The sequence below is a fragment of the Mobula birostris genome, chromosome 8 (assembly GCF_030028105.1).
Source record: "Mobula birostris isolate sMobBir1 chromosome 8, sMobBir1.hap1, whole genome shotgun sequence".
In the NCBI taxonomy this organism is placed as follows: Eukaryota; Metazoa; Chordata; class Chondrichthyes; order Myliobatiformes; family Myliobatidae; genus Mobula; species Mobula birostris.
Window position 1 is genome coordinate 47600951 of NC_092377.1, and position 25360 is coordinate 47626310.

General features: G+C 41.8%; 1 protein-coding gene across 13 annotated transcripts in view; it reads left to right on the forward strand.

Annotated features, from left to right (window-relative positions):
- The first annotated feature begins 11921 nt into the window (after positions 1-11921).
- The window catches only part of LOC140201286 (spermatogenesis-associated protein 7 homolog), a 129429-nt gene continuing 115990 nt past the window's right edge, over positions 11922-25360 (forward strand). For 7 of the 13 annotated variants that reach the window (XR_011886822.1, XR_011886821.1, XR_011886820.1 and 4 more), the window contains exon 1: positions 11922-11991. Coding sequence is in view for 7 of the 13 variants with exons in the window: in XM_072265129.1 (XP_072121230.1) it covers positions 11937-11991 (55 nt within the window). In the remaining 6 variants the exon portion in view is untranslated. The remainder of the gene's footprint in view (positions 11992-25360) is intronic. The other 6 variants (XM_072265137.1, XM_072265135.1, XM_072265133.1 and 3 more) reach the window with 4 other exon arrangements.

The following is a 25360-nucleotide window of genomic DNA, read 5'->3' on the forward strand; positions in this document are numbered from 1 at the left end:
GGCTAGACAAGGGAGATGCAGTGGATGTTGTATATTTGGATTTTCAGAAGGTCTTTGACAAGGTGCCACACATGAGGCTGCTTAACAAGAGAAGAGCCCATGGAATTACAGGAAAGTTACATACGTGGATAGAGTGTTGGCTGATTGGCAAGAAACAGAGAGTGGGAATAAATGGATCCTATTCTGATTGGCTGCCAGTTACCAGTGGTGTTCCGCAGGGATCAGTGTTGGGGCCCCTTCTTTTTACATTGTACATCAACAATTTGGATTATGGAATAGAGGGCTTTGTGGCTAAGTTTGCTGACGATACGAAGATAGGTGGAGGGGCCGGTAGTGCTGAGGAAACAGAGAGTCTGCAGAGAGACTTGGATAGATTGGAAGAATGGGCAGAGAAGTGGCAAATGAAGTACAATGTTGGAAAGTGTATGGTTATGCACTTTGGCAGAAAAAATAAACGGGCAGACTATTATTTAAATGGGGAAAGAATTCAAAGTTCTGAGATACAACGGGACTTGGGAGTCCTCGTACAGGATTCCCTTAAAGTTAACCTCCAGGTTGAGCCGGTAGTGAAGAAGGCGAATGCAATGTTGGCATTCATTTCTAGAGGAATAGAGTATAGGAGCAGGGATGTGATGTTGAGGCTCTATAAGGCGCTGGTGAGACCTCACTTGGAGTACTGTGGGCGGTTTTGGTCTCCTTATTTAAGAAAGGATGTGCTGACGTTGGAGAGGGTACAGAGAAGATTCACTAGAATGATTCCAGGAATGAGAGGGTTAACATATGAGGAACGTTTGTCCACTCTTGGACTGTATTCCTTGGAGTTTAGAAGAATGAGGGGAGACCTCATAGAAACATTTCGAATGTTAAAAGGTATGGACAGAGTGGATGTGGCAAAGTTGTTTCCCATGATGGGAGAGTCTAGTACGAGAGGGCATGACTTCAGGTTTGAAGGGCGCCCTTTCAGAACAGAAATGCGAAAAAAATTTTTTAGTCAGAGGGTGGTGAATCTACGGAATTTGTTGCCACGGGCAGCAGTGGAGGCCAAGTCATTGGGTGTCTTTAAGGCAGAGATTGATAGGTATCTGAGTAGCCAGGGCATCAAAGGTTATGGTGAGAAGGCGGGGCAGTGGGACTAAATAGGATAAAATGGATCAGCTCATGATAAAATGGCAGAGCAGACTCGATGGGCCGAATGGCCTACTTCTGCTCCTTTGTCTTATGGTCTTATGGGGGTAGAAGGGTGGGTTGGCAAGTTTGCAGATGACACAAAGGTTGGTGGTGTTGTAGATAGTGTAGAGGATTGTCAAAGATTGCAGAGAGACATTGATAGGATGCAGAAGTGGGCTGAGAAGTGGCAGATGGAGTTCAACCCAGAGAAGTGTGAGGTGGTACACTTTGGAAGGACAAACTCCAAGGCAGAGTACAAAGTAAATGGCAGGATACTTGGTAGTGTGGAGGAGCAGAGGGATCTGGGGGCACATGTCCACAGATCGCTGAAAGTTGCCTCACAGGTGGATAGGGTAGTTAAGAAAGCTTATGGAGTGTTAGTTTTCATAAGTCGAGGGATAGTTTAAGAGTCGTGATGTAATGATGCAGCTCTATAAAACTCTGTAAAAGTTGCTGGTGAATGCAGCAGGCCAGGCAGCACCTCTTCCTAGAGATGCTGCCTGGCCTGCTGTGTTCACCAGCAACTTTTATGTGTGCTACTTGAATTTCCAGCATCTGCAGAATTCCTGTTCTATAAAACTCTGGTTAGGCCACACTTGGAGTACTGTGTCCAGTTCTGGTCACCTCACTATAGGAAGGATGTGGAAGCATTGGAAAGGGTACAGAGGAGATTTACCAGGATGCTGCCTGGTTTAGAAAGTATGCATTATGATCAGAGATTAAGGGAGCTAGGGCTTTACTCTTTGGAGAGAAGGAGGATGAGAGGAGACATGATAGAGGTGTACAAGATAATAAGAGGAATAGATAGAGTGGATAGCCAGCGCCTCTTCCCCAGGGCACCACTGCTCAATACAAGAGGACATGGCTTTAAGATAAGGGGTGGGAAGTTCAAGGGGGATATTAGAGGAAGTTTTTTTACTCAGAGAGTGGTTGGTGCGTGGAATGCACTGCCTGAGTCAGTGGTGGAGGCAGATACACTAGTGAAGTTTAAGAGACTACTAGACAGGTATATGGAGGAATTTAAGGTGGGGGCTTATATGGGAGGCAGGGTTTGAGGGTAGGCACAACATTGTGGGCCGAAGGGCCTGTGCTGTGCTGTACTATTCTATGTTCTATGTTCTAAAGCAAGTGTGTATAGTTATGTATTCACACTTTGGTTTTAGTTAGTTATTTAGTTTAGTCTAGTTTTTTTGACTGTTAACTTTGTTATTTTGCTTATTTCACTATATTGCCCATTGTGCATTATACTGCTTAGTATCACTAATATCACCATTAGAGCGCTAATTAGACTGTTACATCGCTCATTTAGTTTTGTTGGTTTTTTTGTCGCTGTAAGATCATTTGTCTTCATTGATTTTACGACAAAGGACGGAATGTACCTTTTTTGATTTGGAAATTGGTTATTTGGAAGCATGTCCTGTCGTGTTGATTACCCTGGCTTAGTCTCTCAGTGGTTTAGGTTTGTTTTCAAGTAACCGGTATAGTCAGTAAGACCAAGGAATTAATTGTGGACTTCAGGAAGTGAAAGTTGAGGGAATACACACATGTCCTCATTGAGATCCCAGAAGTGGTAAGGGTGAGCAATTTCAAGTTTCTGGTTCTCAGCATGTCTGAAAATCTGTCCTAGGTCCAACATATTGATGCAATTACAAAGGAGGCATGGCAGCATCTATATTTCATTTGGAGTTTGAGGAGACTTGGTATGTCACCAAAAGCTCTCGCAAACTTCTACAGATTTACCGTGGAGACTATTGTAACTGGTTGCATCGCCATCTGGTATGGAAGGGCCACTGCACAGGATCAAAAAGGTTACAGAGGGTTGCAAACTCAGCCAGGTCCATCATGGGTACTAGGCTTCCCAGGATCAAGGACACCTTAAAAAGGCGGCATTCAGGATCAAGGACACCTCAAAACTGTGGCATTCATCTGTAAGGACCTCCATCACCCAGGACATGCCCTCTTCTCATTGCTACCATCGAGGGCGAGGTACAGAGCCTGAAGACACACTCAGTATCTTAGCTACAGCACTATCAGATGTCTGAATGAACAATGAACCCATCTACACTACCTCACTGCCTTTTTCTTTTGTTTCCTTCTTTTTGGACTTCTTACTGTATTTAATTTAATATTGATATATATATTTCTTATTGTAATTTATAGTTTTCATTATTATTATGGTTGCTGCGAGACAACAAAGTTCACAACATATGCCTATGATATTAAACCTGATTCTGATTTTGATTCTTCATATTTTCTTCCTCTTATCATATTTTTGGGAGCAACTGGAAAGAAATGAGTTGAATTAAATCGTCATTGAAGAGGGACTATATCCTCTGGAGAAAATTGATGTAGATAAAGAAGGGGTATAGAAAGAGCCTAAATGATTGGTGCACAAAGATTAAGATAAAAAGGTCTATAGCCCTACTAGGACTTTATCATAGACCTTCAATTTTGAGAAGGACATAGGGAATGAAAGCTTCTTTTAAGGAAGCTTTATTTTAGGAACAGCATGTTCCCCTCTGATATCATATTTCTGATCAGTCCTTGAACCCCTAAACCCTCCCTTACTATCTTTTTGCACTTAAAAGTATTTTTATGCATTTGCACTGTACTACTGCTGAAAAACAATAAATTTCATGACATTTGTCAGTGATAGTAAGCCTGATTCTCATTCTGAAAGCAATAGCTTGATTAAAGCATATGCGACAGGATGACAGATTTGTTGGTATTAGTTTGTTATTGTCACACAAATTAAGATACATTGAAAAGCTTGTCGTGCTGTTGTTCCGAAAGATCTTAATTATCATTGATTACATGAGGGAGTAAACCAAGAAATGAAACTGAAATTGTCAAAGAATTATTACATTCTCAGATAATGTCAAGTTGGACATAAGTACTGTATCGCTAAGTTTGTTTAAAGTAACAAAAAATAATTTGTTTGAGCTGCATTTAGGCATAGTGACAATTGTATGAAATGGATTATGTTCCAACTGGGCAGGAAGAAATCAGCACAAAAAATATATTACCAAGTGGAATTATGAAGGTTATAAAAATAACAAGTGACCCAAGGTGAGGTCAAAGGTGAAAGACACAGAAACACATGGTGGTGGAATGCTTTAAAGATATGATTGCAATTTTATTTAATTAATATTTTCCTCTGCAAAATGAAATTATTTAAAACTTGTGGTAATATAAATAAATAAAAAGGGTATAACCCAATTAAAACCAAACAAGTAAGTGAACAGATAAAAACTGAATTTTTATATGATATCGTAAAATCTAAATGAGTGTGTCAAATCTTAAAAGAAAATACAGTTGAAAGATACAAGCAAAGCTCAAGGAGAGTGTCGTAGAGACAAAAAAGCATCAATACATTATTTTACAAGTTACATAATTGAGCTGCTAAATATGAACTGGGACACAAAAGAGAAAATTGATTAAAAGGAGAATTGATTAAAAAAAACTATTAATATTTTACAGTTATCTTTACTATAAAGGATTTCAGAATGACAGACTATTATTATAATTGGGGCAAGGAAATTTTTAATGAGATATTACGTTAACATAAAGCAACATACCAAACCCTCGTTAAGTATATTTTAGATCCTCAGAGAGTTAGAGAAAAAAAACTAGTTACACTAGTTTATATGATATACTATAAACTAGGAAAATTATAAAAATAAGAGTGGATTAAAGGAATCTAAGAATGAGTGTAAGGAAATTTGCTGATATGCTTCAAATGGAATTTGGGAAAGGCTTTTGACAAGGTACCATGAGGTACATTATGCCAGAAGATTAACTGATAAGGATTTAGATTGGAAGGGGGAGAACATTTAATGCTATTTTTTTCCAAAATAATTTGGAATTTGATAATGATGTCAAATTTGAAACTGCATCTCAGTGTGGTATGGCAATTGTCCTGTATTGGACCGCAAAGCACTCCAGCAGGTGGTAAAAACTGCCCAGCAGATTATTGGCACCTAATTGCGCACCATTGAGAACATCTACCATAAACACTGCCTGGGCAGGGTGAAAAGCATTATCAATCACCCTAACCATGGACTTTTTACTCTCCTCTCATCCGGTAGGTGCTACAGGAGCCTCCGGTCCCACACCAGCAGGCACAGGAAGAGCTTCTTCCCTGAGGCTGTGACCCTGAAGAAGCTCACATCACAGCGCTAAGCAGTATTGCACCCATATTGTACTATCTCAGGACTTTTATATTTGTATGCTGTAGCACTTCCTTTTTATTTGCAGTTATTTTGTAAACAATACTATTCTTTTGCACTTCTGGTAGCTGCTAATTGCATTTCATTAGCTTTGTATCTGTACTTGGCACAATGACAATAAAGTTGAATCTAATCTAATCTAATTTCCCAACAATTTGCATTTCCAGGACCATATCAGTTCACTGTTCTTAACCGTTCAGGAACAGTTATTACCCCTCATCCATCTGGCTCTTGAACTAATGGGGATATCTTTACTCAACTTGTTCCATTATTGAACTGTTCCCACAACTTACAGATTCACTTTCAAGGACTCTTCATCTCATGTTTTCAATATTTATTGCTTACTTATTTATTTTTTCTGTTGTATATGCACAGTTTGTTGTCTTTTGTACTTTGGTTGTTTGTCTGCCCTATTGGGTGGAGTCTTTCACTGATTCTATTATGGTTCTTGAACTTACTGGGTATGCCCACAAGAAAACAAATCTCAGGGTTGTATATGATGACATTTATGCCATTTGGTAATAAATTTATTTTGAACTTTATCAATAATTTTGATATACCTGACAAGTTAACATTTAAAAAGAGTACTTAAACAAGTGGAAGTGTAATTATATTAAGCCTTTCGGGGTAGAACATCAATCATGACCTTAATCAATGGTAGAACAGGCTCCAGGGACAGAATGGTGTTCTCAGCTTCCATTTCATATGTTCATATGTGTAAAATTCCAGAGGAAAGCTGAAAAAGAATATTAATAAAGTGTGAGGGAGAAAAAATCTAAGAAGTGGTAGCTGGAATTTAACGTTGTTATATTTAAGTCAATATAAGCTTGTGTGAGTAATACCATCAGTTGTATCTACAGGAGGCACTACTTCAAAAAGGCATCGTACATCATCAAAGATCCCCACTATCCAGGCCATATCATCTTCTCTCAGCACCACTGGGCAGGAGGTATCACCATCAGCCTGAAGTCCTGCATCACCAGGTTCATGAACAGCTACTTATCTTCAACCATTCATTACTTCAACAACCCACACAACCCTAATCACTAGAGCTTAGCAATACAATGATCACTTTGATCACATTGCACTAAAGTAGACAATTTTTGTTATTATCATGTTCTTTCTAATAAAATAAAGTTTAACATATGTTTTCTTGTGAATGCTGCTAAAGTGCCCTGGAAAAGTATTCAGCCCCCAACTCTTTGTTCACATAAATGAGAATTACAACCAGGGATTTTGATCAATTTAACTAAGAATATTTATGTGTGAATCACATGCTCATTTTTCACAGTAGAGCCCATAAAACAGGGAAAATTGTAAACCATCAAAGCTAAAATTCCCAAAACTGAAATATCAGCAGTTCAAAAGTATTCATTCCCCCTTTGCCCAGTACCTAGTTGAACCATCTCTCACAGCTTTTACAGCCAGTAGTCTTTTTGGATATAAATAAGTCTCCATTAGCTTTGCACAACATGATGGAGCAAAATTTTGCTCATTCCACCTTGCAAAATGGCTCAGGCTGTGCTAGATTAGTTGGGGAACGGCAGTGGACAGCAACCCTGAGGTCTTGCCAGAGATGTTCGATTGGGTTAAGGTCAGGACTCTGACTGGGCCACTCAAGGACATAAATTTTCTTCATTTGAAACCACTCCATGGTTGTTCTGGGAGTGTGCTTTGAGTTGTTGTCCTTCTGAAAGACAAACTTCCTCTCCAGTTTAAGCTTTCTGGCAGAGTCTAGCAGGCTTTTATCCAGGATCTCTCTGTATTTTGCAGCATTCATCTTCCCATCAATCCTGACCAGATTTCCACTCCCTAACCATATTTCTAGTCCCACTGCTGAAAAACATCCCATAGCATAATGCTGCCTTCACCATACTTTACAGTAGGGATGGCGGACCTGGTAATGTGCAGTATGAGAGTTATGCCACACAGTGTTAGGGCTGAAAAGTTCCACTTTAATTTTATCCGAGCACAAGACCTTCTTCCACATCTTTACAGTATCTTCAGCTGTATGTAACACTTAAAGTCTTTACCAATAAGGATATACTTTTTTAAGCAGGGCAGAATACTTTTTCAAGGCACTGTATGTTCCTGTGATGCTGCTGCATGATTTTCATTGCAATTATTCCTCCCTGTACTGGCATGTGACAATATAGACAACTTTGACTTTGCTACTGTGAAATCACAGAAGTATTTCGAGGTATAAATCACAGGAAAATAAGGCAGTTCCTTGCACTGATAAGGCCATACTTTTATCTAATGGAATTCTAGATTAAAATACAATAGACAGAATATAAAAGTCAATAAATCCCATAATCCCACAAGAAGTTGCGGTATTAAGTTCCAGATGATTGGAAAAAAATATAAAACAGATTGTAGTAGCTAGTAACACACATAAAAGTTACTGGTGAACGCAGCAGGCCAGGCAGCATCTCTAGGAAGAGGTACAGTCGACGTTTTGGGCCGAGACCCTTCGTCAGGACTAACTGAAGGAAGAGCTAGTAAGAGATTTGAAAGTGGGAGGGGGAGGGGATATCCAAAATGATAGGAGAAGACAGGAGGGGGAGGGATGGAGCCAAGAGCTGGACAGGTGACTGGCAAAGGGGATATGAGAGGATCATGGGACAGGAGGCCTAGGGAGAAAGAAAAGGGGGAGGGGGGAAAAACCCAGAGGATGGGCAAGGGATATAGTCAGAGGGACAGAGGGAGAAAAAGGAGAGAGAGAAAAAAAAGAATGTGTGTATATAAATAAATAACGGATGGGGTACGAGGGGGAGGTGGGGCATTAGCAGAAGTTTGAGAAGTCAATGTTCATGCCATCAGATTGGAGGCTACCAAGACGGAATATAAGGTGTTGTTCCTCCAACCTGAGTGTGGCTTCATCTTTACAGTAGAGGAGGTCGTGGATAGACATATCAGAATGGGAATGGAACGTGGAATTAAAATGTGTAGCCACTGGGAGATCCTGCATTCTCTGGTGGACAGAGCGTAGGTGTTCAGCAAAATGATCTCCCAGTCTGCGTCGGGTCTCGCCAATGTATAGAAGGCCACATCGGGAGCACCAGACGCCAGAGAAAGCAGATCTCCCAGTGGCTACACATTTTAATTCCATGTCCCATTCCCATTCTGATATGTCTATCCACGACCTCCTCTACTGTAAAGATGAAGCCACACTCAGGTTGGAGGAACAACACCTTATATTCCGTCTGGGTAGCCTCCAACCTGATGGCATGAACATTGTCTTCTCAAACTTCCGCTAATGCCCCACCTCCCCCTCGTACCCCATCCGTTATTTATTTATATACACACATTCTTTTTCTCTCTCTCCTTTTTCTCCCTCTGTCCCTCTCACTATACCCCTTGCCCATCCTCTGGGCTTTTGCCCCCCTCCCTTTTCTTTCTCCCTCGGCCTCCTGTCCCTGTCATGGTTCAGTCTGGAAAGTCCGTATTCCGGTTCACGTTCTGGTCCATCGATACTTGCTCCAGGTTTTCCTGTCTACCCTGTTTCTGTTCTTGTTGAGCTCTAATTGAGCCAGCTGATGCTCATTGGGGCTGGCTGCATAAATACCTTCAGAGACCAGAGTGTGGCTGCTGGATTGTTTCTTGACCTTACTCCTTGCGTCCCTTCCTCTGCCTTCTGTTTCCTTGCCTGAAGCCCTGCCTTGTCTTGCCGGTAACTCTCGCCTCGCCTGAAGTCCTTGTCTCGCCTTGCTTTGCCTGAAGCCTTGCCTGGTCTTGCTGGTAACTCTTGCCTCATCTCGCCTGCAGTCTTGTCCTGGAGCCACCCTGTATCTAGCTCCCTTCCTGTCCCTTGTCTCCGCCCAAGTAAGCCGGGCCGTCTTGCAGTTACCTGTGGTTGGTTCTGTCCCTTCCTGTTCCATGCCTCCGTTGGGTGGTGATCTGTGCCCTGCCCAGGAGAACCACGCCCAGCCTCCTGCCTGGCCCCAAGCCTGAAGGCTCCAGCCTCCTGCCTGGCCCCGAGCCTCGAGCCTCCTGCCTGGCCCCGAGCCTCAAGCCTCCTGCCAGGCCCCTAGCCTCTGGCCTCGAGCCTCCTGCCAGGCCCCGAGCCTCTGGCCTCGAGCCTCCTGCCAGGCCTCGAGCCTCTAGCCTCCTGCCAGGTCTCTAGCCTCTAACCTCCAGCCTCTAGCCTCCTGCCAGGCCTCTAGCCTCTAGCCTCCAGCTTCTAGCCTCTAGCCTCCAGCTTCTAGCCTCCTGCCAGGCCTCTAGCCTCCAGCCTCTAGCCTCCTGCCAGGCCTCCAGCCTCTAGCCGCCTGCCAGGCCTCTAGCCTCTAGCTTCTAGCCTCCTGCCAGGCCTCCAGCCTCTAGCCTGAAGACCCCAGCCTCCTGTCTCCTGCCAAGCCTCACCTCAAGTCTCTAGCCTCTAGCCTGGACCCCAGCCTCCTGCCTAGCTTCGCCTCAAGTATCTAGCCTCTAGCCTGGACCCCAGCCTCCTGCCTAGCTTCGCCTCAGTATCTAGCCTCAAGCCTGAAGACTCCTGCCTCCTGCCAAGCCTTGCCTCTAGCCTCTAGCCTGAAGACTCCAGCCTCCTGCCAAACCTCGCCTCTAGCCTCTAGCCTGAAGACTCCAGCCTTGTCCTCCCTGCCTGCCAAGCCTCGTCCTTGCCTAGTTCTGGGGTCCGAGCCAGAAGCAAGACCCAGGTACTGGGTCCTTCTCCAGTCTCTGGCTCGGAGTCCAAGCCCGGGCTCCTAGCTCTCTTGTCCAGTCCTGTTCCAGGTTCCCAGTTTTCATGTCCATGTCCTTGCCCTCACTCTGTATCCTAGTCCTGTCCCTAGTACTTCAGTGTCTGTGTCTTGCACTTGGGTCCATTCCCAGCCACCGCCGTATGACAGTCCCATGATCTTCTCATATTCCTTTTGCCAATCCACTGTCCAGCTCTTGGCTCCACCCCTCCCCCTCCTGTCTTCTCCTATCATTTTGGATCTCCCCCTCCCTCTCCCACTTTCAAATCTCTTACTAGCTCTTCTTTCAGTTAGTCCTGACGAAGGGTCTCGGCCCGAAACGTCGACTGTACCTCTTCCTAAAGATGCTGCCTGGCCTGCTGCGTTCACCAGCAACTTTTATGTGTGTTGCTTGAAATTCCAGCATCTGCAGATTGCCTCGTGTTTGTGTAGCAGCTAGTGCCTTTCTAAAATGACAAAATACAAACATGGAAAGAAACTAAAAAATGATTCTTATTATAATTATGTAAATCATGGAACAATATACAAGAAACATTTAAATTATGAAGTTATAGTAAATGACAGAAGATTGTTTAGCAGTCTCACCAAGAATGAATATTCCATATTTACAAGATTAAGTATTGTGAAGTGAGCAGGTCAATAACTCTCTTGTACAAAGTGTTGTGATCCTGTGGAATTGAGTTACCGGATTAGTGGTTGAGGCAGAAACAATCAAGATTTGTGAAGTATTTTGGGAAAGTCACTAATTATGATTTGGACAATTTGTTCACAGGAGTATTGCCAAGACCAAATGATTGTTCAATATACTATGTCTTTTTAGTTGCTTCGTTTCTTCAAAAGAAAATGCTAAGCAAGTGGGTCCATGGAATTGAATCCATTAAATATTTGAAGCATTTTTTTTAAGAAATATGGATATTGTCTCTGCATTTTCTCAAACTGTGTACCTAACTTAATTGAAAGAGCAATGAAAGTTCCTTTTCATTTACAAATGGAATATTTTACAGTAATTCCAAGACTTCTAGTTTCACCGCCCATTAAGAATATTTCAGCTTTTTTTAAGTTCAGTATTGGTCTGTCATTTTTGTAGGAAACTCAGCAACTGATTTGGACACGGAGCCCACAGCAAGCTGTCTCACCTGATTTGTACACTGTCCTCTCTCATGGCAATGTTATGTTTTTTATTGGTCTGTTTGCTGAAACATACTGCCCAGTACGCCAGAGGTAACTTTCCTGCACTAATTTGAAACTGTGCCATGGACATGAACTAGCTCTTCATTCAAAAAGTGCTCCAGCCCTCTGTCAGTGGAATATTGGAATATCAGCTGGGATTTTTGGTGTCTAATGTCTGGAAAGTGAATTGAACCTACAATCTCCTAACTCTCAAGTAAAGGCATTACGAAGCTACCATAAATCTGCCACCATTTGAACTAAAGTATTGCTGATAATATTTTTAAGAACCTCTCCCCAGTCTCTTTCGCTGCCAATTATTCGAGCTCACATATTTTATAACAAAATAAAACGTAGAGCCGTACAACTTCAAATGATACGCCGAATTGCAGACTTCAGTTTATCGTTTTAGCAGTAACCAAAACAAAATCAGAAAATTCTCTCAAAGTACAAACAATTTTACCACATGCACATTACGTTTAAACTCGACGAATAGCCACCTACTGTTGGCATAGTAATGACGAGCTCTGATGCGTAACATCTTAAACAGAGGAATGAATGCCCGCCCGAGTCTGTGATGATTGGTGATATTCCCCTATACGTCAAGATTTGGATGTAATCCCTGTATTGGTTGGCTGTTCCTGCTGTTAATCAGCACTCTTCCAGCAAAGTGATGACCACAGCTGTGAAAGTAAACGGGCTTAAGAAAATGAAATCAACTGAAAAGGGTAAGGAAGAAACCCATCAAAAATATCTGATAATATTAATTATTTACCTCATTCTCTTTAGAAAAGAAAGTACAATAACTGATTTGTTATTAGTATTGGTGTTACATTTTTTTGCTAATAAAAGTTCAGACTTTCACACCTCAGGGACGTAGGAAAGGATTCAATCCCGTTTCCTAAAAGACTGACTTTCTTTGGTGGGCAGGCGTTGTTTGATTTAAACAAATTTGTTTCATGTTGTCATTATATTGTCTTCATGATTCGGTATTTTTATTATATTTTTGTCACTTTCATGCAATGATATATCAAGCACGTTCTGGTGACCTGCGGGTTCAAATGTATTCCCAAAACTGTGTTTACGTCAAATTTACATCAAAGCAAGTAAGAATTGTTTTCAGTGTTTTCAGGAGATTTGTTTTCAGTATTGTAAGTACTTATCAGCACGCTACCCATTTATTTGCTTGGTAACTTATTCTATGTTCGACTAAGACTAAACTTAAGAAAAAACTCTCCTGTTACTCTCGATCTATCATTGACCGTCATAAGGCGATGATCCTTCTCTGCAAATCCTTAGTTTTTTTTCCCTCAGGCCTGACCTATCTATGGCAACCTAAAGCGACGCAATCAGTTCCATTCCCCCTTAGCCCTGCAACTTAGAACGTAGAACCCAGCACAGTACAGGCCTTTCGGCCCACAATGTTGTACCAGCCTTTGGGCCTACTCCACAATCAGTCTCAACCCTCCTTCCTACATACCAACACTCAGAATCAGGTTTAATATTACAGTACTGGCATATGTAGTGAAATTTGTTGTTTTGTGGCAGCAGTACAGTGCAATACATGATGAAGAAAACTATACATTTCAGGAGTCTGGAGTCTTCAAGAGTTGAGTTACAGGGAAAGATTGAACAGGTTAGGACTTTATTCCTTGGAGCATAGAAGAATGAGGGGAGATTTGACAGAGGTTTACAAGATTGAGGGGTATAGACAGAGTAAATGTGAATAGGCCCTTTCCATTTAGATTAGGAGAGATAAATACAAGGGGACATAGCTTTAGGGTGAAAGGGGAAAGGTTTAGGGGAACATTAGGGGAAACTTCACTCAGAGAGTGGTAGGAGTGTGGAACGAGCTGCCATCTGACGTGGTAAATGCGGGCTCACTCTTGAGTTTTAAGAATAAATTGGTTAGGTACATGGATGGGAGAGGTCTGGAGGGTTATGGACTGGATGCAGCTCAATGGGACCAGCAGAATATTGTTTCGGCACAGACTAGAAGGGCCGAATAGCCTGTTTTCTGTGCTGTAGTGTTCTATGGTTCAATGAGAAATATATTTTTAAAATTAAATTTAATAAGTAGTGCAAAAAGAGGGAAAAAATTGAGGTAGTGCACATGGGTTCATTGTCCATCCAGAAATCAGATGGCGGTGAGGAAGAAGCTTACTCCTAAGGCATTGAGTGTATGTCTTCAGGCTCTTGTACATTGCATTTGGTGGTAGCAATGAGAAGGGGGCATGTCCTAGGTGATAGGTGAGGGCATGTTTGAAGTATCACCTTTTAAAGATGCTCATGATACTGGGGAGGCTAATGCCCATGATGGAGCTGGCTGAGTTTGCAACTTTATGCAGCTTTTTCCGATTTTTTTTTATATTAGAATGCAACCAATTAGAATGCTCTTCATGGTACATCTGAAGAAATTTGTGAGAATCTTTGGTGTCATACCAAATCTCCTCAAACTCTGAATGAAATATAGCCACTGTCATGCCTTCTTTGCAATTGCATCAATATTTTGAGCCCAGGATAGATCTTCAGAGATGTACACACACAGGAACTTGAAATTGCACACCCTTTCTACTACTAATCCCTCGATGAAGACTAGTATGTATTCCCTCAACTTCCCCTTCCTGACATCCACAATCAATCCTTTGGCCTGACTGACATTGATGGCAAGTTTGGTTTTACAACACCATTCAAACAGCTGTTCTGTCTAAATCCTGTATGCCTCCTTGTCACCATCTGAAATTCTGCCAGCAATAGTGTCATCAGGAAATTCATAGTTGGCATTTGAGCTATGCCTAGCCACACCATTGTGGGTGTAGAGAGAGTAGAGCAGAGAGCTGAGCAGACATCCTTGAGTTGCACCAGTGTTGATAATCAGTGAGGAGGAGATGGTATTTCCAATTTGCACTGACTGTGATCTGTTGGTGAGGAAGTCAGTGATCTAGTTACAGAAGCCCAAGGTTTGGAGCATACTGAGAATATGATTGTGTTGAATGCTGAGCTATAATCAACAAAACAGGCTGATGTAGGGTATGATCCACCCAAGGCCAAGAGGAGAGCTGGTGAGATTACATCACTGTAAAACTACTGTGGTGATAGATTTAATTGCAGTGGGTCCAGGTTCTTGCTTAGGCAGGAGTTGATTCTGGCCATGACCAACCTCACAAAGCACTTCAACACAGTAGATGTGAGTGCAGCTGGTCAATAGTCATTGAGGCAGCTCACCCCGCTCTTCTTTGGCACTGGTATGATTATGGGAACCTGTAACTGCAGCAGTGAGAGATTGATGCTGTCCTTGAACACACCCGCCAGTTGGTTGGCACAGGTTTTCAGTGCCCCACCAGTTACACCATTGAGGCCTGGTACATGGCGAGGCTTCATCCTCTCAAAAGATATTCTGACGTCAGCCTCTGTGACAAAGATCACAGGGTCCGTAGATACTGCAGGGATTTGCACAGGTGTAGTTTTACTCTCCCTTTCAAAGTGTGCATAAAAATCATTGTGTTTATCTGGGAGCACAACAACACAGTCATCCATGATGTTAGATTTTGCCTTGTAGGAAATAATGGCCAGCAAACCTTGCCAGAGCTGTTGTACATCTGATTCAGTCTCTAACTTCAATCAGAATTGAAATAGCCTTAAAATAGCCTTCTGTAGGATGCACCTGGACTACTTGTATAGGTCTGCCACAGATCAAGCCCTCAGCAAACCATGAGTCTCCTGGTTCATCCATGACTTCTGGTTTGTTTATGTCCAGTACATTCTCAAAAGCATACACTCATTCACACAGGTCCTGATGAAGTTAGTGATAACTGTGACGTATTCGTAAAGATTCAAAGATGTATCTCTGAATGTTAGCCTGTCCACCAACTCAAAGCAATCCTGTAAGTATTCCTCCGCCTCCCTTGATTATACCTTCGTGGTCCTCACCAGTGGTGAGGTCAGTAGTCTGCCTATATGTGAGGGAGTGGAAGTACAGCCAGATGATTGGACCTTTCAAAATGCGGGTGTGGAATGACACAGTAGGCATTCCTGATGGCAGGTGATTTGTTGGTGGTGTTTGTTCAGAGATTTCTTCAAGTTCGTCTGGTTGAAATCCCCTGCTGTGATTGCGACGGCTTCAGGATGTGATGTTTTGTAACTACTGATCAGCTCCTCTAGTGCCTGCCTGATGTTGGCCTGAGGTGGAATGTACACCCCTACAGGATGATGGCTGATAACTCCCTTGTCAAATAAAATGGACGGTACTTGACTGCTAGATGTTGCCATTTGGGGGAGCAGGATTCAGGCACCACAGTGAGTTATCATTGAAACATGCTCCTCCGGCTCTACCTTTAAAGTAGTCAGCTTTCCTTTCTTTTTGGTGGATGATGAAGCCTTCATGCTGCAGTGCTGCATCCAAAATAGTGGAGATGAAACACGTTTCCATGAAGCAGAGTACATAGCAATCCTCTGGAGCTGCAATCGTGCTCTGAGTTGTTCAGATTTATTTTCCAGAGACTGTACATTCAACAGCAAGTTTAGTTAGGAGTGGGATTCTAAGGCCTCTGTATTTCAATGGTAGTGTACTCCAGCATGCATTCTGTGCTTCCATTTTTTTAAAAGGGAAGCTGCACTTGTGACTAGTCTGCCATCTGGGGTCGGCAATTTTGAGAATAGATAGACTTATTTAAAAATATTTTAAATAATGTTGCTTACTGCAGTACTGATGGCTGTGACTGTGGATTTCAGCTGTAGTATCCAAAACAGGAATGTTTGATGATATCCTGTGGAGCTGTATGTAAAGTGGTGCCACTTATCAGTGCTATCTAACAGTATTATTGGCACCATCTTAAGTGAGTCCATTTTTCTTTCATCCATGTACCTCTGTAAAAGTCTCTAAAATGCCCATAATCACGCTTAACCACCATCCCAGGCAATGCATTCCAAGCATTTACCACTCTCTGTGTCATATAAAAACATCTACCTCTAATCTCTCCCATACACTTTCCTTAACTCACCATAAAAGAATGTCCTCTGGTATTAGCCATTGCCACCCTAAGAGAAAGCCCTGGCTGTCCACGTTATCTATGCGTCTCATAATCTAATACTCCACTATCAAGTTATCTTTCATCCTCCTTTGCTCCAACAAGAAAAGCCCTAGCTCATTCAAACTATCCTAACAAGATATGCTCTCCAATCCAGGCAGCATCCTGGTAAATCTCCTCTGCATCCTCTCTAAAACTTCCACATATTTCCTATAGTGAAGTGACCAGAACTGAATACAATGCTCCAAGTGTAGTCTCAACAACGTTTTATAGAACTGCAACATTTTACATTGCAACTCTTGAACTCAGTCCCTGACTGATGAAGGCTAGTACACCATACACCTTCATAAACACCTTATCAACCTGCATGGCAACTTTGAAGGATCTATGGACTTGCATCTAAGATCCCTGTTCCTTATTCTTTCTCACTTGCTCAGCATATCCTCTTTGATTCTATTGACACTTATCTCACTAAGGAATAATTTACATTAACCAAATAACTACCCAGCACATCTTTGGCATTTGGGAAGAAACCAGAGCACCCAATGGAAATCTTCACAGGGAGACCATGCAAACCCCACGCAGACACCATCTGAGGTCAGGTTTGATGTCTTATCCATGAAACTGTGAAGTAGCTGCTGTGTCACCACGCAATCTTCTGACTCTTGTATTCAGGTTTCATGCTACATGAATACGGGCAATATAGAAAAATATCACTGATAATTACACAACAGAGAATTTCCATTCATTTGCTCCTGATCATCCACCATTGGAAGAACTGTGGAAATCCCCAATAAACTGACCACACTTCCACATTTATAATCACTTTCTAAAAATCTACAGTATATATGCTCCTGTTGGGGGTTTTATCACAAAATAATAAATATAATTTTGTATGAAGCTTAATACACAAGACCAGCTCCCTACAGCAGTGCCTATTCATAGAATCAATCCTTTTTCATCTATATTTAAGTCCCCTAGAAGTTTGACTGAAAGTTACTATCATCTGACTAAACCACCTGTTCTTTCCTGTGTAGTTTGTTAGTCAATACTGAAATCATACAGAAATTTAACCTGTGGTTGGTTTCACCGTAATTTCTCTTGCAGTTTAATTTTTGGGGGATTTTTATCTCCAGTGCACTTCAAGTATTAATACAGCAGCCAGTTCTGTAATTATCTCATAAGATAGTGCATTTTATATTTTATTTTACACATGTACGTCTGATTGTGGTGAATAGGATTAGATATTGGCTTTGCAGGAGAAGCCAGGGAGTGGTAGTAGATGGTTTCCTCTCTAACTAGAGGCCTGTAACTAGTGGCTGCAGGGATTGGTGCTGGGTCTGTTGTTGTTTATCATGCAGATCGTTGATATCGATGACAATGCCATCACACCAAGACTGGGGGTGTAGTGGACAGCGTGGAAGGCTACCAAAGCTTGTAGCATGATCTGGACCAGATGGCATTTAATGCTGACATGTGTGAGTTGTGGCACTTTCAGAGGACAAGCCAGAGTTGGACTTGCATATGGTGAGGGGTGTGGTAGAATAGTGGGATCTGGGAATACAGGTTCATAATTCCTTGAAAGCAGGATCACAAGTAGTTAGGATTGTAAAGAAAGCTCTTTGCAAATTAGCCTACACATTAGCTTTCATAAATAAAAGTACTAAGTACAGGAGGTGGGATGTTATGTTGAAGCTGTATAAAACGTTGATGAGGCCTAATTGGGAGTATTTTTTGCCATTTCAGTCACCTACCTGCAGGAAAGATGTCAATAAGATTAGAAATGTTCAGAGAAAATTTACAAGGATGTTGCCAGGACTTGAGGTCCTGAGGTATCGGGCAAGGCTGAATAGGTTAGGACTTCATCCTCCAGAGCATAGAAGGGAGAGAGGAGGTTTGATAGAGATATACAAAATTATGAGGGGTACAGATATGGTAAATGCAAACAGGCATTTTCTGTTGAGGTTGGGTGAGACAAGAACTAGAGATCATGGATTAGGGATGAAAGGTGAAATGTTTAAGGGAGACACGAGGAGGAATTTTTTCACTCAGAGGGTGATGGAGAGTGTGGGATGAGCTGCCAGTGGATGCTGGTTCGATTTCAACATTTATGAGAACGTTGGATAGGTTAATGGATGGGAAGGATATGGAGGCCTATGGTCCGGGTGCAGATTGATGGGACTAGGGAGATTAACAGTTCAGCACGGACTAGATGGGCTGAAGAGCCTATTTCTGTGCTGTAGTATCCCGTGACTCTGTGACCCTATGAATGCTTTGTCAATATATTACACCGTCAGTCCTTTGCATAAAGCAGCTACTTTTCCCATTCACAAATGTTTCATCTCCATCATAGAAAACCTACAGCCGAATACAGGCCCTTCGGCCCACAAAGCTGTGCCGAACATGTACTTATTTTAGAAATTACCTGGGGTTACACATTGCCCTCTATTTTTCTGAGCTCCATGTACCTATCCAGGAGTCTCTTAAAAGACCCTATCGTATCTGCCTCCTTCATCGTCACCAGCAGCCCATTCCATGCTCTCACCACTCCCTGTGTGTATATAAAAAAAAACAACTTAGCATTGACATCTCCTCTGTACCTACTTCCAAGAACCTTAAAACTATGCCTTCTCGTGCCCTGGGAAAAAGCCTCTGACTATCCACACAATCAATGCCTGTCATCATCTTGTACACCTCTATCAGGTCACCTCTCATCCTCTGTCACTCCAAGGAAAAAAGGCCGAGTTCACTCAACCTAGTCTCATAAGGCATGCTTACCAATCCCCCAGGCAACATCCTTGTAAATCTTCTCTGCACCCTTTCTTTGGTTTCCACATCCTTCCTGTAGTGAGGTGACCAGAACTGAGCACAGTACCCCAAATGGGGTCTGACCAGGATCCTATACAGCTGCAACATTACCTCTCTGCTCCTAAATTCAATCCCACGATTGATGAAGGCCAATGTACCGTATGCTTTCCTAACCACAGTCAACCTGTGCAGCAGCTTTGAGTGTCCTATGGACTCAGACCCCAAGATCTCTCTGATCTTCCACACTGCCAAGAGTCTTACCATTAATACTATATTCTGCCATCATATTTGACCTACCAAAATGAACCACCTCACAGTTACCTAGGTTAAACTCCATCTGCCACATCTCAGCCCAGTTTTGCTCCCTATCAGTGTCCTGCTGTAACCTCTGGCAGCCCTCCACACTATCCACAACACCTCCAACCTTTGTGTCATCAGCAAATTTACTAACCCATCCCTCCACTTCCTCATCCAGGTCATTTATAAAAATCACAAAGAGTAGGGGTCCCAGAACAGATCTCTGAGGCACACAACTGGTGACCGACCTCCATGCAGAATTTGACCTATCTACAGCCACTCTTTACCTTCTGTAGGCAAGCCAGTTCTGGATCCACAAAGCAATGTCTCCTTGGATCCTATGCCTCCTTACTTTCTCAGTAAGCTTTGCATGGGGTATCCTTCTGACAAAAGAGTCATGGAATAGAAAATGGAAATGAAACATGTGAAAGTGAACAAGAAAGTTTATTTCAAACATCAGATTAGTCTCCAGTTGATTCAAATTTTGTTTTGGTATTCTCTTAATGTGATAATTTTGTATAGCATTTGGCAAGTTAGAGCAGCAATAAATAATGAAAAGAAAATAATGATGTTTGAGTGTTGAGACACTATTGGCAAATAATTATTAGTGATCTCTGCTGAATGTTTCAAGAGATTTGTAAATGAATAGTGCATTAAAACAAAATGACAGAAATTTGCTGAAATTAAAGCAAATACTGAATGTTTTCTCCTCATCCAAATATGATGCTCTTCTAGACCTAGTATCTGTGGTTGTGGCTGCACAATTGTTGCTCACATTCTCCTTTTCCCTCTCCCTCTACTTCACACTGATTCTGTCTTCTCTCATAACTGATGCAGCTATTTTTAGCCTCAAACTGGGATTACACTGGTCTGCTAATTTTGTTCATTCTTGCTTGTGTTCTTTAAGTATATAGTGTGACCGCAAGTAACTTTTGCCATCTTAATGGTGAAACTACAAAATGTGCATGCCCCAATATCTGTCTCAATTCACTTTTGAGATCTGGGCATCGCTGGGAAAACCAAAATTCATTATCCATCACTAATTGCTGTTGAGAAGCTGGTGGTGAGTCATTTTCTTGGATCACTGCATGTGTTTATGGTGATTAGGGGTAAGTTCAAAGGAGATGTGTGGGGCAGGTTTCTTTATAGAGAGGGATGATGGTGGATGCGAATAGGGTATAGGTGTTTAGAAAGGCACATAAATGTTCAGGGAAAAGAAAGATACTTATTTATAGAGAATAGGCACAGAATAGGCCCTTTCAGCCCTTCGAGCTGTGCCACAGAGCAACCCCCGATTTAACCCTAGGCTAATCATGTAACAATTTATAATGACCAATTAACTAACTGGTAACTTACTAACTGGTAGTCTTTGGACTGTGGGAGTAAACTGGAGCACCTGGGCCAAAAAAACACACATTCCATGGGGGAGGCTAACGGACTACTTACAGATGATGTTGGAATTGAACTCTGAACGCTGATGCTCTGAGTGGTGATAGTGTCGCCCTAACCGCTACCGACTTGTGTACACAGAAGGGATTAGTTTAGTTAAGCTTTTAATCACTAGTTTAATTAGTTTGGCACAACCTGGTGAGCAGAAGAGCCCATTCCTATGCTTTACAATTTTATGTTCAATAAATGAAGAGTATTCCATCATTCTGCAGACTCATGCCTTCTAGATGGTGGATAGGCTTTAGAATATCAGGAAGTAAGTTGCATATCATTCAATATCCAGTCACTGACACACCCTTGTAAGACTTCTAGGGTATTGCTGGTGGGAAACTTAGTGATGGCAACGCTATTGAACCTCAAACATATGTGATTAGATTTGCTTATTTAGGAGATATTTATTGCCTAACAGATGATAACCCATGATTGTGGCTGAGTGATAATTGCCACATACTATCTCATGGCTGACTGTTGCCCAGGTCTTGCTGTCAGCAGGTGTGGGTTGCCTCATTTACTGAGGCATTGCAAATGGAATTGGATGTTGTTGTAAGCATCTCCTCTTCTGAACTTAATGATGTAAAGAAGGTCATTAATGAAGTGGCAGAAGATGCCCTATGGAATTGCTACTTTTCCAGGACATTTTTACTTTTAACAGATATAATCATCTTCCTTTATGGAAGGTGTAACTTCGTCAAACTAGAATGTTTTCCATTGACTTCAGTTTTATCAGGTCACATAGTTCCACACTTAGTCAAGTGGTGCCTTGAGGTCAAAGCGGTTACTCCGTCCTCACCCCGGAATCTGTTTCTTTGTTTAGTGGACAAAGGATGCATTAAGGTCAGGAGAAACTCAGATTGGCCCTGATGAAACCCAAATTTGGTATTGATAAGAAAATGTTGCCTAACAACACTGTCAATGACAGCTTCCATCACTGTACTGAAGAATGAGAACAATAAACCAGACTTGTCCTCCTTTGAAAATGACAGTGTTCTGCATTGTTAGGTGAACATCAGTTTTGTAATTGTACTGGAACAGAATTCTCAAGGCACAGCTAGTTCTGGAATACGGATTTTCAATATCAAGCTGAAATGGTTGATCCTGTAGTTTTTGGTTGTTTCTTGTCATCATTTGAATTGGTTGGACACTGGCTTGTGAAGGAAGCAATATTGAGAGTAAACCAAAATGGAACATCTATTCAGAACTTTGTGAACACTTTAGACTTGTCTTTAGCACTCACACACTGGGCCCATGATTGTTGAGAACGGGAATGTTCTTGGAGCCTTCTTTTCCCATTAACTATTTAATTGTGCATTGCAATGTTGCAGAGTTGATCCGATCCATTGACTGATTTCATTCAGGTCTTGTTGTATGTTTAGTATTAACAGCCCGCCCTGGGGATACACTGGGTGTATGGGGAGAAGGAACAGGGCTTGAAATTCCAGCATCTGCAGATTTCCTCGTGTTTGCATTGTTTTGCTGTTGTTGCTTTGTTGCTTGTCTGTGTTCTGTTTTGTTGTGCTTTGTGTTGTTCTGCTGAACATCATGGGCATACTATTTTGGTACAGGAATGTGTGGCAATACTCGAGGGCTGCCCCGAGCACACCTTCAGGTGTGGTGGTTGTTAAAACAAACAATGCATTTCACTGTATGTTTTAATGTACACATAATAAGCTTGAATCTTGAAGCCGTTCTGTATTGCAGCTTTACCTGGCTGGATCCTCGTCATTTTCAGGTGTGCCTGCTGCTACTCCCAGCATGCCTTTCCGTACTCCTCGTTAAACTAAAGTTGATACCTAGCAGGACAGTACTATGAGAATGAGGGAAATGCCAGGTTATCAGCTCATAGATTGAGGTATGCTCCATTTCTGTTGCAGCTGACCATGCACAGGGCTACTTTGATGACCAGGTTTGAGCTAGCAGATCTATTCTGAATCTGTCTCATTTAGCATAGCTGTAATCTTAGATAACAGAATGGAAGTGTCTTTGGTATGAAGACAGAACTCTGTCTTCACAAGAGATATGTGGTGGTCACTTTTACCAAGGTTGGCATGGTTATATACAAGTACTAGTCAAAGGCATTCAACAGTAGATGCCATCATTTTGAAAGGTGCAACATAATGACTGGTTGTTACTAGGGGTCGCCAACTGTCCCGTATTAGCCAGGACATCCCATATATTGGGCTAAATTGGTTTGTCCCATACGGGACTGCCCTTGTCCCATATTTCTCCCGCTAAGGTAGAGCATTCCTATGAAACCTTTCATGCCGAAATGGTGTAAAGCGAAGAAGCAATTACCATTAATTTATATGGGAAAAATTTTTGGGCGTTCCCAGACCCAAAAAATAACCTACCAGATCATACCAAAGCACACATAAAACCTAAAATAACACTAACATATAGTAAAAGCAGGAATGATATGATAAATACACAGCCTATATAAAGTAGAAATAATGTATGTACAGTATAGTTTCACTGAACAGAATCGCCAAAACCAATTTGTAGAAAATAAAATCAGCACGTACATGCATGCACACGTCACGCATGCGCACACAGGTGCCCGTGCAAGCCTTCATGGTCATGGTTGTCTTTCTCGGGATAAACACAAGTGTCCCGTATTTGACTGCTACTTTTGTCCCTTATTTGGGAGTGAGAAAGTTGGCAACCCTAGTTGTTACTCTGCCTTATCATTCATGCAGTGGGATATAAAGCATGGAATATTGTGAATTAAATATTCGACTTGCTTCCTCAAAAAAATCATGGTTTTGAAAGGAATGCCAAATATTGATAGAAGTAAGTTACTATAGTTATAATACTTGTCCATGTATTTTCTGCAGGCCATTAGACAATTGTAGAAAAATAAAACAAAATGTCAACTTTTGAAGGCCACAGACAGTTAAATTAATAGTATGGATTTGTAAATCTTTCTGCTAGTAGTCCCTCATCTTTTATTACATTTTTATTTTGTCAATTTTAAAACTCTGAGGAACAGGTATGCACTGAATTCCTGGCCCAGCTATTCATCCATTCATTGATGTGGTAGTGAATTTAATCAGCACTGCTTGCAGTCCTAATTTTATTAACTTTATTTTTAAGTGTATGATCCTGATGTCAAGGTCTTAATCACCTTTGGCATTGTCCCTTTATTAATTTGTATGACAGCTTTTGGTCACACTATTGCTCAACATGTATGTTTGATTTTTGAGTATTTGTTTAGGCTCGCTACTGGGACCACAGCTGTTTACGATTTACGTCAATGATTTAGAGGAAGGCATTGTGAATAACCTCAGCAAGTTTGCTGATGATACTAAGCTGGGTGGCAGTGTGACATGTGATGAGGATGTTAGGAGAATTCAAGGTGACTTGGATAGACTGGGTGAGTGGGCAGAAACTTGGCAGATGGTGTTTAATGTGAATAAGTGTGAGGTTATTCAGTTTGGGAGCAAGAACAGGAAGGCAGATTATTATCTGAACGGTGTGGAGTTAGGTAAGGGAGAAATACAAAGAGATCTAGGAGTACTTGTTCATCAGTCTCTGAAGGTGAATGAGCAAGTGCAGCAGACAGTGAAGAAGGCTAATGGAATGTTGGCCTTTATTACAAAGGGAATTGAGTACAAGAGCAAGGGAATCCTTTTGCATTTGTACAGGGCCCTGGTGAGACCACACCTGGAGTATTGTGTGCAGTTTTGATCTCCAGGGTTAAGGAAGGACATCCTGGCTGTGGAGGAGGTGCAGTGTAGGTTCACTAGGTTAATTCCTGGGATGTCCGGACCGTCTTACACAGAGAGGTTGGAGAGACTGGGCTTGTACATGCTGGAATTAAGGAGATTGAGGGGGGATCTGATTGAGACATATAAGATTATTAAGGGATTGGACAAGATAGAGGCAGGAAATATATTCCAGATGCTGGGAGAGTCCAGTACCAGAGGGCATGGTTTAAGAATAAGGGGTAGGTCATTTAGGACAGAGTTGAGGAGGAACTTCTTCTCCCAGAGAGTTGTGGAGGTGTGGAACGCGCTGCCTCAGGAGGCAGTGGAGGCCAATTCTCTGGATGCTTTCAAGAAGGAGCTAGATAGGTATCTTATGGATAGGGGAATCAAGGGTTATGGGGACAAGGCAGGAACTGGGTATTGATAGTAGATGATCAGCCATGATCTCAGAATGGCGGTGCAGGCTCGAAGGGCCGAATGGTCTACTTCTGCACCTATTGTTTATTAACAATGAGTGTTAAATTGATTTGGCTTCATGAAACATTATGAACTAAGCACTGTGCTTGATAATGTTATTGAACTTCACAATAGTGATAGAGTAATTCCATAATGTTTCTCCTGATTTGATTGTTAGCCAAAACATCAATAAAAAAGATGGCGAAATCAAACATAGTCTCTTGAAATTATTCAGAATTCAGAATAATAATGCTTTTGAAACAGTTGAATAATTAATTGAAAAAGAAAGCTGACCCATATTTACATATTCATTATTAACACAACATTTCAACTAATTTCTGTCAACACATTTTAAA